We start from the raw sequence: 13824 nt of genomic DNA on the forward strand, positions 1-13824 counted from the left end.
AGTTGCGATTAAATTAGATCGAGGCTCGATTCCCTTTCATCGTAACGAAACAAGACGTATGTTTGGACAACCAATCAATCGGGAGGGGGAAATTGGGCTTCTCCCTAACCCTTATTGGGCTTGAGGAGCATACTAATTCCTACAGAGCTGGAGGCCCAATCACTAGATCCGACTGAACCCACAATACGAAAACGATCACCAACCGACTCATAAAAATTGACCTGCTAACTGCTAAGCAGGTCGATTCACCTATCAAAAATTGATGACCAAACCAACAAGATTCTTTCTTGTTCATTTGATTTGGTCTTTGTCCTTAATTCCATCTAAATACTTGGAATTTCCGAAAAGATAAAACTAAATTGGCACTTGATGAAATGGTCAAGATAAGTGTGCTGCTACGGTGCATTGGACATGTCTACTTTTGCGTATAATACAAAGCGGCAACTTCTCCGAATTGACTGCACGACAAGGAAATGCAATTACGAATTGATTATTATTATCATTTTTTTTTTTGTAAATCCAAGTCAAACTAGGCACCGCGGGCGAACATGAACGAGTTCACGAGTTGCCGATGGATTGTCTGGTGGATAGAGCTTTTCTTTTCAATTCTATTGCGTTTCGGATTTAAACCTTTCAACTTCAACTGATCAAGTTTAGAGTAATAATATCGCTTTGTAATAAACTAGATGAAACATGCCATCTAACAGGTTTTTAAAAGCCATTTAGTATTACGATCTAGTAGTATTCCTCTTTACTTGTAAGTAAGAAGTCTCAAGTTCAATTCTTGCCAAAGGCAAATTTGAACCCCATTATTGCTAGCCTATTGTGAAACTAAAGCCGACTCCTCTCCCTTAACGTAGATAATATCGTTTGTTCAAAAAAAAAAAAAAAAAAAAAAAAAAAAAAAAAGGTTTCTTCTCAAATTCTAAGTAGACTGATGCAAATATGTCATCCCAACCTTACTGAGAAAAAAATAGGGTTTCGGAAAAGGGTGAGAATCACACTACTAGCAATGTAGCGTAGACACAACCCGTGGTTAAATTTCTTTCGATATGAAACAGAAAAAGGTACAGAAATGGGGATGAAGTTTAAACATCACCTCAAATCGGACAAACTTTTAAATTTAAGCTAAAATATATAGATATCGTTGATATTTCTGTTAAATATCAAAGAACCTCTTATATTTCATCCAAACCAATGTTTGACAATCCCTAAAATTCCAATTTAAATTTCCATCATTTCCATTGAAAACAATCGATATCAATATCTACATTCAATATATCCATCGATATTTCCACAAATTTGCACATCGATATTTTCATTGCTACCAGTACATTTTAAACACTGGCCACAACGCAAATTACGTTTTTCACTACTAACTCGTATCAATTTTGCAGTTCACTAGCAGAACATTTGTGTATCATACATGAACTTGTAAAACAGAAATTTAAGTGTCGTAGCTAAGTTACTCACTAACTATAACCTAATCTCATCATGCTTTGTATAAAGACAGTCAGGGGATGCCTTCTTTCGTCTTGATCACTTTGTGTAAGTTTAGCGACGTGCTAGAGATTGTTTTACGTATTTCTAATCCGCTTAAAGAAATCACAGTTTAGAATTAATCACCACTTGTATCTCGCTACTTGCAGTTTGCTATCTCTACTCTCTTGCATTAAGCTTAAGAGTTAGATTGATCATGTTTCTTCTGTTTTCCATATCCCTTCTCTACCACAAGAAAGCTACCACACTCTGCAGAAGTAACTCCACCACGAACCAAATTTATGCAGAATCAAAGGGCACCTTAAAAGTAGAATTCGATAAACAATATGAGGGAATCACGCACCCTTTATGCAAAAATTCATGCCAGACATTATCTTTTGGTAGTTACACATATTCTTCGATTCACAGAAAAAATGACGAGGGTGTGACATTATCCTACTAACTACTAACTTCAATTATAAGGAAAAACAGACGGTAAACAACATGAAACACAAACTATATTCCACTGTAATGAACGATACTCTACCTCGGCCTTCCCAATTGGATCATGGAGTCTTCTCTACAATAAAATCACAATTCAAACTCATCCTCAAGCTTCAGCTGCTCAGCTGCAGCCTCTTCCTCCTCATCATCGATCACAAAGTACGGATTGTGTGCCTCCGGCTTGAACTTGTACCCTGTAAACACATAGAAAGCAAGCGTGGCCAACTCTGCGGCAACCACACTGGTCCAAAGGTACCGGTATGATGTGATGGTCTCCAATGCATAAACCACAACTCTTGTGAAGTAAATGTAGCATATAACTACAATGTAGTACTGCCTGAACAGAGTCAACTTCATCAAATTCACCGCAGCCTTCCCATCGGTCCTAGCCGCCTCTCTCAAGTTTTTAATAGACCACACAATCGGGAACAACACAGCGCAGCAGCAAATAACATCGACAAGCAGAAAAACCTGCTTCCAAGTAACCCAATCCTGCCCGAAGGGCCCGGTCTCATCAATCACAACCTGGGCAATGTTGGCTATCACCTGAAGCGGAATCACAATCATCAAAACCTTCTTCTCCTTGTCTTGCAAAAAGGGTTTCAAAAACGACCACCCGGTTCCGATCAAAACAATCAAAGTAAATAAAGTGACACCCTTTAAGAAGCTAAAGATATAGAACAACACATCCCAGCCGTGAGCACTACCGGTGCGCTTAATATATGACTTGTCCTCCGCCTCACACAGCAAGTTAAACGCCTTGAGAATTACAACAGCGAGCATAAAGAAATGGATTCTAAAAACGGTGAGTCGTTTTTTGTACAGAACGAAAACCCAAAGTCCGGCCAGAGATGCGTAGACTAAAGATAACAGGAAGTAAACCCTAGGGAGAATCGTTTTACCGGCCGAGAGGTAATCGCGGCGGTCGTTGTTCTTCCCCTCGAGGTTGTACGCCGCCGATTTGACGTCCATGGAGACCTTGAGCGGCTGGAGGCAGTTGGCGAAGAGGAGGGTGTACTGATCGGCGTCGGTCTCGGAGAAGACGGTGGAGAATTGATCGCCGCCGTTGAGGGATTTGAAGGTGCAGACGGGCTTGACGAGGGTGGAATCGAGGGCGCAGCGGATTTCGCCCTCCTCGAGCTGCTGGAAGACGTGGATCCAGGAGTCGCGGGTGCAGAGAAAGAACCCGACTTTGGAGAGGTCCGGATCCCCGCTGGGAAGATCCGCGAGGGCGATTTTGGAGACGTTGAGCTCCAGGCGGCCCTTGTGGGTGAACCCGAACTCGTCGAAGGGGATGATTTGGCGCCAGTCGGATCGGATCGAGGAGAATCGGATCTCGGCGGAGCAGAAAGAGAAGAAAGCGAGGAGAGAAAGGAGGAGGGGGAATTGGCGAGGGGTGGACGACATCGTTTAGGGTCGGATCTGGGATTGCAACTCTCAGTGTGAAGTGCTGAGATTTAATCTTCGTGTGGAGAAGAAGATAGGAGGTTCTGGGGGTGTTTCGTTGTAACTACCGACTACCCGACTCGCGCTATAAAATATGAAGGTTGCTTCTTTTTCCTTTTCTTTTTCTTTTTCCTTTTTTGTTTTTTGGATGAGATTCTATTTTTCTTTTTTTCTTTCTTTTTTTGTTGGGGTTTTTTTGTTTAATTGCAATTTACTTTGTTGCCATGGTTGGTCTGATTTATTTGTTTTAAGTTGGAGATTAACTTTGAGTTGGGGATGTATTATTGTTTGGTTTACCATATTTGTGATTGTTGAGATTTTATTTCAATTACGATTGGTTTAGATTTTTTGCTGCGGTGGTATGGTAAGATAAACAACATGCATTGTCAGTTAAAACATAGTGTCACAAATTTTTTTTATTATAATTAAATTTATAACACCTTGTTATGTTTTGATTTAATAATGTGTCAGTCATTTTATCACGTGACATGGAAGTCTGCATCCAAAATTTTAAAGTCACAGTATTTGGTACTCATTTCGTGTCGTGATAAGTGGAGAAGTGTGCTAAGCCTCACAATGAGATAGTAATAATGTGGTTCATATTCGCCTTTGGTAAGAATTAAACCTAAGACCTTTCACTTACAAGTGAAGAGGAATACCACTAGAAATTTAAACTACTTTGCACAAAGAGTATACTATCAAACTTGACAACGGCCAAGTCTATTTTTTAAGGAATGCAACACGAGAACTTCCTAGGTCCTTCGTGAACTAGTCATTTTCTAGATATATGGCTTTAGATAAAATAAAGTTCCCATCATTTGCCACCAAGAACAATTTCCCAACATTTCCAACCTACACTTTATACTATGTGACACAGCTCATGGACATGCTAAGGGCACACTCTTTAGAGTGTGATTGCTAGTGCATGGTCCTCTAAACAACTAGAGAAATACTAAAGTTTCCATATTATTCATACAACTCTTCCTTTTTGTGGTAACAACATTCTTCTCTCCAAATCCACTTCTTCTAACCCTTTTGAGCTGAGAGGAAAGCAAGAGCCCCAACAAATGGTGCATTGATGTAAGTAGCCGGCTCAGACTGCTGATAATTGTTCCGATCGTCGGCAAAATTATCCTTACTGTCAGGTCCACCAACAACAGCTCCAACAAGAACATTTGGATTAGGTGAACCAGAATTCAGGTACTGAAATCCATCGTTGCAGCCAAGGCGATTGGGATGTTGATGGACTGATGGGAGAGAAGAACCCCTGTGGTGCACATGCTGCGGGAACTTGTCCCCAAACCCTACCATGTATGACATCTTTGCTGGATTGTCACCGAGAATGTAGTCCACCTGCTTCTTTGCCTCTGAGATTAGGGTTTCTGCTGTGACTTTTGATGATCCACATGTTGCCACTCCTCCATTTAAACGTAGATACTTTGCATATGTTAGGAGGAGTAAAGATGCTGATGTGACATATTGGAGATTGCTCTCACTTGCCTTGTAGATCAATCCTCCTGAAAACGACGTCGTTTTGGATATAAGCACAATATCAACACGTAAAAGATAGCGATACTGTTAGAAGTTTTTTATGAAAGAGGACGCACATTCCATAGCCAGACTAATGATCATATTTCTATAAAGAAATGAGGGCTTACCAGGGGTATTTTGGCCCTGAAAAGTAGATGTCCCTGGAATTAGAGAGCATATGTAGTTGTCTGAATGTAATTTGTATAACTGGAATTCCTCATCATTTTTCTCTAGAAAGCTCTACACAAAATTCAATTGTTATAAGTTATATCACCTCTAAGAGTTTCTAGTTAGTGATTTTCACACGTCTCGTTTGCTCTTTTGTACTTCACTTTTGACTGTAGAGAAATTAAAAAATATTCATTTTAGAGTACAAACCGAAAAAGTAGGAGTTTCAATAAGAATAAAACCTTGGAAAGGAGAACTTTAGTTCCAGGTCTCTTGTCATCCCAACTGAAGGAATAGTCATCGTCTTCTGCACCCAATGTGTGGCCATTGGACTTGATGTAGGCAAGATATGAACTGTTCTGAGAGGCTCTATGGATCCATGATGCACCCCACAGAAGCTCATCCTATTTAACAGCACAATTGGGGTCATGAGAGGAACTTTAACGGGATTAAAATGCACGTAATATACACAGATATAACTGGTTACAAATTTTAAATAAAAAATAAAAGTGAGAGACTATATAAAATATTGTATGTTCGAAGTCCCTCCAGTTCTATCTTTTTATTAAAAGATTGTGACTGTTCCATTTGTGCATATTTTTCGTAAAAGAAAGCAATTAGAAGCAAAATTATATGCATTTGGCTTACATGGTATCCTGAGTATGAGCAGTAAAAAGGGCAGACCACTGAACCAAGTGAGTCACTGTAAGAACCTCTGTACTTGTCTGCAAAATCAAACACCTGCATGGCGATCAAAATTTAAAATTAACGTTCTTGTTAACACATGGTAATAGCGGAAAAATTGTTAAAATGAAGTAAAATTTTTGTTATAGATGTTTACTTTCATTGCTGTGTGAAGCAATTTTGCAGAGTAAGAAGAGTCGGAGTCTTTGAATACTATGGAAGCGGCAGCCAATGCAGCAGCAGTCTCAGCTGCAACATCTGATCCTGGATTTTGGGTTGACACCTTGTACACATTGCGTGGCGTATCCATGTCTTCTGGCCTCTCCCAGCACCGGTGGTCCATGTTGGGATCTGCCACCTGCAACCACCAAAACATGTGACTATATTTAGGACCTCTCTTCAGCTCCAAACCAACGTCGTTAACAATGAGTCAATTCTTTTAGCCTTCAGTACCATGATTTAGTGCCATTTTATCGTCTATTTAGTATCCCAGTTCTATTTTTTATTAAAAGTTTATAACTCGTTTTTATTTGTGCATATTTGCTTGTTTATCTTACTTGGACATATAACGTTCCGGGGGTTGCAGTGGCTGCTTTTAGAAGATAATCAGTGCTCCAACGTACGGCGGCTTTCGCATTGTCAATCTGGCTATGCATAGAGTCACCAAATTCAATCACACTCCATGCCAGCAATGTAGTGGTGAAGGCCATTGGCAGGCCAAACTTGACATTGTCTCCAGCATCATAGTAGCCTCCTACTAAGTCCACCTGAAACACAGTTCACCTCCAAAATGTTACATTATATTGTAAATGTACTAAACATAAAGTTTAGACAAAAGAACACGATTTAATTAGTACATGGTAGGAAGAGCCATCGGACAAGCCGGAATTCCCCCTCCAACTGAGCCGCTGGTTGTCGGGCAGTTTCCCGGACCTCTGACCCTCGAAGAAGAGAATCGACTTTTCGAGAGCATTTGAGTAGTCTAGAGGAGTGAAAGCAGAGCAGCATAAGCTCAGCAGACAAAGAGTTAAGCATAGAATTTTTGCCCCTAAAGAAAATGTGACAGCAGAAGCCATTATATGATTGCTAGTGACTGCAGCAATATCAGCAGAGGCCTAGTAAAAGATAGGGTGGTGGGTTTCAAATGTGTTGAGGTGGAGACTCAAATTTATAGGCAAAAAGGGAAGGTTGGGAGAAGAGGGAAGTTGGTTGTTCGGTTGGTCACGGGATCAACTGCGCCAAAAATGGGACATTTTTCTGTGAGGAGTGAGGACAAACATACTGTTGGTGCAAAGTTACAAACTTTTATCCTCTAGAATTCGATGTTTTGAAACTTAGAAGTCACAAAAGTGAGATAAAAAGGACGCAGTAGAGTTCATAATTCTCACATGGTTAAAAAACAAGAGAAATGTTAAGAAGACTCTTCCAAAAGTGAGACTTTGCATAAACTCTTTGACACCTTATAATTTAATGTCAATATTTGTGTCAAAATTATAAAAGATTGTGACAAAAACATGAGGTGACAGATAGTCTATAGAGAGTCACACTTTGAGAAAATCTCCTTAGCACTTCTCAATAAACAGAAGGTTCCATTCTTCAACCTTTTTATTGGTAATAATTTCCGCACTTCTCTGTTTAATTCTTGCGCTACTATGTGTTTTTTTAGTCTTCGATTTGACTGAATCAAAGAAAAATCAAACACCATAGGCAAAAAAAAAAAAAAAAAAAGTGTGAAAATCACTATTCTTTTGCAATTTGCTTATCCCTTTTTTTTTTTTCATTACAAGTGAGGATAACAAAAAATCTTTGTTCACGAGGATGAGTCATCACTTTCAGAACTTCACTACATGCCAAAAGTCTTAGAAGAAAAAAAAAGACGAGAAAAATCAAAATTTACAGATGAGTAATGTTATACTTACAAAATATTTGTATCACTCTATAATAGATATGGACTCACAGAGTAATGTTATACTACAAAATATTTGTATGATCATCTCTCTAATAGAGATAGAACCCACCAATAAATAAGAGTTTTAATAAATGTGAGTCCATTTCTATTATAGAGCGATACAAATAATAATACAAATATGTGATAAAAGTAACATTTTTAGTTATATAATTTGCTTATGGACTTTGATGCCATAATTTAAGGCGCGTGTCGTGTTGGGACGTTGTGGAAATTTGATTTGTCTGTTGTGGCAAAAAAAGTCACGGATACTTGCGGAGATGGACAAAGCAAATCACATGGGCCGCCAAAGCTTCAGAAAAAGTTTGAAAGTCACGGTTTGAATTTTGCATGAGCGGTTTTATTAGTTAAAAGGGTGGTCCAACCCATACGTTTCACGTATAATCGCATATCATGTGATTGGGACTTACTATATGAGAAAATTTACATGCAACGGCCGTAACAGTATATTTAGCTAATCATATTTTATATATTTAAGTTTTTAATATGTACAATGATGTATGGTTGATTTTAAATATCGTCACAATGACATATTTTGCATGAAATTTATTCAACTCGCAGTACGAAATATTGACTTAAAGTCTCACACCTCTAGTCAAAGATTAGAATAATACTTTTGGGATTGAAAAAAGAATGAAATAACGTGAATTGAGTGTTTGAAGAAACAAATCGGTGAAGAATTTAATAGTGGGATTAAAACCCCAATCAAGTGAAGCACATTTTTTATTTTATTTTATAATTTAGCATTGTTTGGGTGATTGGAGTTTCGGTTTGTCAATATAAGGAATTAGCACAAATTAAGGGGTTCTTGATGTTTGCTTGTATTCTTGGAAATCTTTCCACAACATTTTCAAAGGTGTGAAAGTAACTTGAGCAGATTTTCCCAATTGCAAGAGCTGAAAAATCATCCCCTTTTTCATGTAAAGCCCGAAAGGCAGGCTAAATTTCGGCACCATCAACTACTTACATAGTTCCTGCAATTAATTCTGCAAAATTAACTATACATTTCTCATGCAAATGTTACATCCATTGACTAAGGTAGTGAACCCGCCCCCTTGAACCTAATTTCCAGTCCCCCTCCTAATAGTTTAGAATAGACTACCGAATAGTAAAAAAAACTACTATGTCGATGCAAATTGCTACTTGATAAAACCTCATGGAGGATCGAAGATAATTTCTCCTCAATACGCCGTTAAAAACGAAACGGAAAATCAAATGTGCATGTTGGGTTTATTAGATATATTGTTGGTTCACAACATTCTTCAAAATGAGATGTGACCTAGGGGATTATATAACGAGTGATATTTCATCCTCTCAAATTTACAAACATTCCCTTCTGTAATGAGACAGTTTTCATCGGAATAAACAAATTGTAACTTCCATGCGTCGCCATGTTCAACGTGCGCAAAGGATATGAACTGCTGTTAAACTGTATAAAGATGGCCGTGACATATGGCTTGAAGCGTGTTGTCGAACTACTTCAGTATGGTAATGAATAAAGTAAGAGCATGTATCTTTCAATTTTGTAGTTTCGGACAAACACTGGAGCTGGGATTTGCAATGGAACCTGCAGATAAACGCATGGTGGAAATCAGGATTATATATCTCCATTGATCAAATAAATATAGAAGTTGTACAAACTTACATGTATCAGTAAACATGGCTTTTTAGAGACTGGATCCTCTTCAAACGGCGGTGGAACTTCGCCATACACCATTTCACAACTCCTATCTTCAAAATCTGTAGCCAATTCAGACACTGCTATCCACTTGGAATGTATTTCATCAAATTATACAAAAATTTCAGCCTTAAATCCCAGTTTTTGGGCACAATAAAACCAAAAAATCAGACATATTTGGAATCATGGTTAAGGAAAGTTCAAATTCATTGGTGAAGAAATCTTGTGCAGGAAACTTGCACATATTCACACACATTCCTACACACCCATTGTTCTCCAGGTATCTTGATGAGCAAGAATGTCAAAGTTAGAAAATTAGTTTTTGCTTCACCCCATCACTTTAATCTGTATAGTTGCAGTTCTCCAAAATGATAAAAAACCGGTTTTTATGTGTGTGTTTCAATCGAGATTCCAATCTAATCTAACTACAGAGGGGAGATTCGGATGCAAAGTGATAATACACTGCTCTAGCCAACTTGGATATGCCTAGGTTTGAAATTGGTATGTGTAAATGTTAACCTAGATGAATTTAATTCAATTTATACATAATGAAATATAAAACAATTCCACCTGCATTTCTTTATATGAACTCTACTGCTTTGCTTCACCCCATTTATCTCAAGTTCTTCAACCTAGTAGTTGCCTATAGATTAGTATATCAGAAACAACTCCAAAAAGAAACAGCAAATCAAAGATTTAAATTTGACATTGACCAAAACCAAATTAATCTGTCAAATGATAGAATAATTGTGCAACTTCTAGTTTTGTGACAAAACTACACTCATGCTATGCACATAGAGTCTGGCTTAAACAGTATAATTACCTCAGAAGGCCCAACCAACCAGTGGAAGAAAGGCACTGTCAATGCAGCATTGTACTCAGCTGCCCACTTTGTTGGTGGAAATAGTTTCTTAAACCGCAAGAACAATAGGTTAATAGTTGATTACCTACTGAAAACGATCTTATAACAATTGTGATTAGATTAAACTGCATTCACACATGAACTTTGAGCACTTAATCACACTGCCTAAAGTGGTTAATCATATATGCTTGTTCAATAATGTAGACAACAAATTGAACTAAACAAACCAAACCCGATTCCCTTCACATGGAGCTCGGCACGTCTATATACTATGACTGAACAACATGGTTGATATGTTATGGACTTAGAGTATAATGTTAATAAATAGATACACGTGTTATAATATGAGTGAATTTGTAACATCATGTAGCCATGCAACCATTACACTACAAATTTATACCCAACTATCAAGTTTTTGAAGGTAAATGATCAAATTAATGAATGGATATGATCATCCAACAGTACATTAATCACTAAATATTCAAATTAATAAGATATAAGCCAACATTAGAGGACTGAAAACTTTGCATTAATCCACGTGCGCTGGCGCACCCGGAGGCAGCATAGACAAGAGCACTTCTCGAACCACTTTCTGCTGCTGACTACGAGACCTTCCCTGCATCACTCTCTTGGAAACATCCACATCCACAAATCTCTCGTAGTCATATCCCACCACGGCTTCTCCTTTGTATCAGTTTTGGCATTCACCGGAGCTGCAGACTTCATCATTTTGGTGAAACATCCACAAAGCTCTCGTAGTCATATCCCACCACGGCTTCTCCTTTGTCTCAGTTTTGGCATTCACCGGAGCTGCAGACTTCATCATTTTTCGAGCAAAAAGAGTCATGAATCCCCTCTCGAAAAACCCATCATTGTACATTGTTTTTTGCCCCATTGGAGCTGGCTCTCCTGATGGCTCCGAAATCCGATTTCGGACGGAACAACCACAGACACTCGGTTTACATGATGATAAGTGTTTAGGCGTTGTAAATTGGACAGGTTGAAGGCTTAGAACCACCATGAAATTATCCAGTTTAGTTTTGTTGGTGCAAAGAAAAGAAATGGGATTTAAAAAGCTCAGGAAAACTATGGAAAATGCATGACTCAGACTTTTAATGGGACTGGATTTTGGTTCACACAATTTACCCGAATAGATCATTTCTGGTTGAGTTTTGCATTGTTTTCGTGACAGAATATTATGGGCACACATGCCCTTTTCTCTTTTTCGTTTTTTGAAAGAGATTTTATGTGATTATACCCATTCCTATTTATTAGTTCCTATATTTTGTCAAATTATAAGAGAATCCCAGATCATAACCGATACTCTAAACTATTCTAACTTGTAGACATACGGATTTAAATTCAATGCAAGAGAACGAACACATTGTCCTGACCAAGTGACATTTACGTTTATATATCAAGATTGCATATGTTATCACAATGAGGGGGTTATTTGTAGATTCAATGCAGACAAGTAGGTTGAGAACTCTTTGGCTTGTCCCTATTTTATGAAGTTCTAGACGACCACAGAGGTTTATAATAAAGGAAAACTAATGAAAAGGGTTTGAAAACTTTGAGTTTTTACGTTTTTTGTTAAAGTGAATAGTACCGGGAGCTTTTCGTTAAAGTTCCCTTATAATAATAGTTTTTGGTGGGTGGATTTGAGTCTAAGAGCACTTCTTCTGTGGGCAATAGCCCTGTGGATAGGCTTCAATTTAAATCCAATCACCCCCTCTCCCAAAACCCTTCCAGCCTACCTCGGGCAATTGGAATAAGGAAAGCTCAAGCAACTAGTTAGGCGATAATACAAGGCCCGAAAGCATGGATGGATGTGACGTCAGATTGACATCAGCATGACATCAACCACGTCTCAAATTTTTTTGCATCAGGTGCGACTGGCAGCACGTCACCGACAGGGTTTCAGATAGTGGGGCTCGTGTGATAGACCACTAAGGTACCTGTAGAAAATGATTTCCCTTGTTTATTCATTCACTGAATTACAAGATATATAGAACCTATTTGATACAATAATTAATTACAATTGAAATCACCAAGTCAACCCTATACAATCATTCTAAATATAACTCAATCAAGAGGATTGAGGAGAGATATGTGGAGATGATGGAATCTTGCTAACACCCCCCCGCAAACTGGACGGCCTCGGTTGGACAAGTTTGGAGCAAAGAAAGGTGTGACGCGACTTGTGCAGTGCTTTAGTAAGAACATCAGCTGGCTGATCGACGGATGGCACAAAAAATACACGATGACTCCCAACAGTAACTTTTTCACGGACGAAGTGGTAGTCAAGTTCAATGTGACGAGTGCGAGCATGGAAGACAGGGTTGGCAGCCATGTAGGTGGCGCTCAGATTGTCGCAGTAAAGGTGAACAGGAAACTGTATAGAGACACCTAGCTCATAGAGAAGATAGGATAACCAAGTTGTTTCTGCACAAGAGTGAGAGAGGGACCTGTATTCGGACTCGGCACTGGATCTAGCAATAGTGGGCTGTTTCTTTGAGCACCATGAGACAAGATTCGAACCCAAGTAAATTAAGTAACCACTTGTTGAGCGGCGTGTATCAGGGCACCCCGCCCAGTCGGCATCGGAATAAGCACAAAGGCCGGCAGTTCGTAATTGAGGTGTAAAGATAAGACCATGATCGAGGGTCCCTTTGACGTATCGAAGAATACGCTTGGCGGCAACAAGATGAGGAGCACGAGGGGCACTCATAAACTGAGAAACTGTATTCACCGCATAAGTAATGTTGGGACGTGTCAAGGTAAGATATTGAAGGCAGCCAACGAGTTCGCGAAACTCCGTGGGAGAAGAGAGGAGAGGACCATCAGTATTGGACAAAACAACCTTTGTAGTGATGGGTGTATTGACGGGCTTGCAATGTTCAAGATTGTGCTTTTGTAACAAATCATGAGCATATTTTAATTGACTGATGTGTAGGGAATCACCATGAGTAAGAACCTGCAATCCCAAAAAATATTGAAGTGGACCAAGATCTTTGATGTCGAAACCACTGCCCAATGCATCAATAAAACTTTGTAGCAAAACAGTATCACTACCAGTGAGAACAATGTCATCAACATATAAGAGCAAAAATACGGTGTGAGGACCAAACCGATAAATGAAGAGGGATGGATCAGCAACACTTTGTGTGAAACCGGCAGTGAGAAGGAAGGAGCTAATGTGATGGAACCATGCTCGGGGCGTTTGTTTGAGACCGTAGAGAGATCTGTATAACTTGCATACATAATGGGGACGATTAGGGTCAACGAAACCGGGAGGTTGAGTCATGTAAACATCTTCTTGGAGGTGCCCGTGAAGGAATGCGTTTTTGACATCGAGTTGGCGTAGTGACCAACCACGAGAAATGGCAACACTGAGAACCGTTCGAATGGTGGTAGGTTTTACGACAGGCCTAAAGGTCTCCCCATAATCAACTCCGGGCTGTTGATGAAAACCCTTGGCGACTAAACGAGCTTTATAATGCTCAA

The 13824-nt window shown here is 39.1% G+C and overlaps 3 protein-coding genes across 3 annotated transcripts; all 3 read right to left on the reverse strand.

Moving 5' to 3' along the window:
* Positions 1–1797: 1797 nt before the first annotated feature.
* On the reverse strand, positions 1798–3535 carry LOC137710396 (protein CANDIDATE G PROTEIN-COUPLED RECEPTOR 7). Its single transcript, XM_068449399.2, has one exon. The coding sequence runs from the start codon at positions 3388–3390 to the stop codon at positions 2071–2073; it is 1320 nt and encodes a 439-aa protein (XP_068305500.1). The 5' UTR covers positions 3391–3535; the 3' UTR covers positions 1798–2070.
* A 587-nt stretch (positions 3536–4122) lies between these two features.
* On the reverse strand, positions 4123–6970 carry LOC137711064 (endoglucanase CX). The gene is made up of 7 exons (XM_068450267.2): positions 6669–6970; positions 6369–6578; positions 5969–6169; positions 5776–5868; positions 5370–5531; positions 5088–5199; positions 4123–4946 (listed from the first exon to the last, which is right to left on the reverse strand). The coding sequence occupies exons 1-7, from the start codon at positions 6885–6887 to the stop codon at positions 4456–4458; spliced, it is 1488 nt and encodes a 495-aa protein (XP_068306368.1). The 5' UTR covers positions 6888–6970; the 3' UTR covers positions 4123–4455.
* A 2324-nt stretch (positions 6971–9294) lies between these two features.
* On the reverse strand, positions 9295–11409 carry LOC137711065 (beta-carotene isomerase D27, chloroplastic-like). The gene is made up of 7 exons (XM_088695666.1): positions 11082–11409; positions 10857–10985; positions 10279–10372; positions 10026–10087; positions 9633–9739; positions 9434–9517; positions 9295–9374 (listed from the first exon to the last, which is right to left on the reverse strand). The coding sequence occupies exons 1-7, from the start codon at positions 11336–11338 to the stop codon at positions 9295–9297; spliced, it is 813 nt and encodes a 270-aa protein (XP_088551792.1). The 5' UTR covers positions 11339–11409.
* Between the last annotated feature and the right edge of the window lie 2415 nt (positions 11410–13824).

Source organism: Pyrus communis, chromosome 6, assembly GCF_041283825.1.
Source record: "Pyrus communis isolate YQ-2024b chromosome 6, ASM4128382v1, whole genome shotgun sequence".
Lineage (NCBI taxonomy): Eukaryota > Viridiplantae > Streptophyta > Magnoliopsida > Rosales > Rosaceae > Pyrus > Pyrus communis.

Coding starts and splice junctions, on each gene's coding strand:
- LOC137711064 (XM_068450267.2), bottom strand. CDS start 6,887: ATGGCTTCTGCTGTCACATTTTCTTTAGGGGCAAAAATTCTATGCTTA. Junction 6,170..6,368: donor CCGGAACGTTATATGTCCAA/GTAAGATAAACA, acceptor TGGTGGTTGCAG/GTGGCAGATCCCAACATGGA. Junction 4,947..5,087: donor TCAGGGCCAAAATACCCCTG/GTAAGCCCTCAT, acceptor CGTCGTTTTCAG/GAGGATTGATCTACAAGGCA.
- LOC137710396 (XM_068449399.2), bottom strand. CDS start 3,390: ATGTCGTCCACCCCTCGCCAATTCCCCCTCCTCCTTTCTCTCCTCGCT.
- LOC137711065 (XM_088695666.1), bottom strand. CDS start 11,338: ATGGTGGTTCTAAGCCTTCAACCTGTCCAATTTACAACGCCTAAACAC. Junction 10,373..10,856: donor CCTCCGGGTGCGCCAGCGCA/CGTGGATTAATG, acceptor ATTGTTCTTGCG/GTTTAAGAAACTATTTCCAC. Junction 9,740..10,025: donor GTTCATATAAAGAAATGCAG/GTGGAATTGTTT, acceptor TTGCTCATCAAG/ATACCTGGAGAACAATGGGT.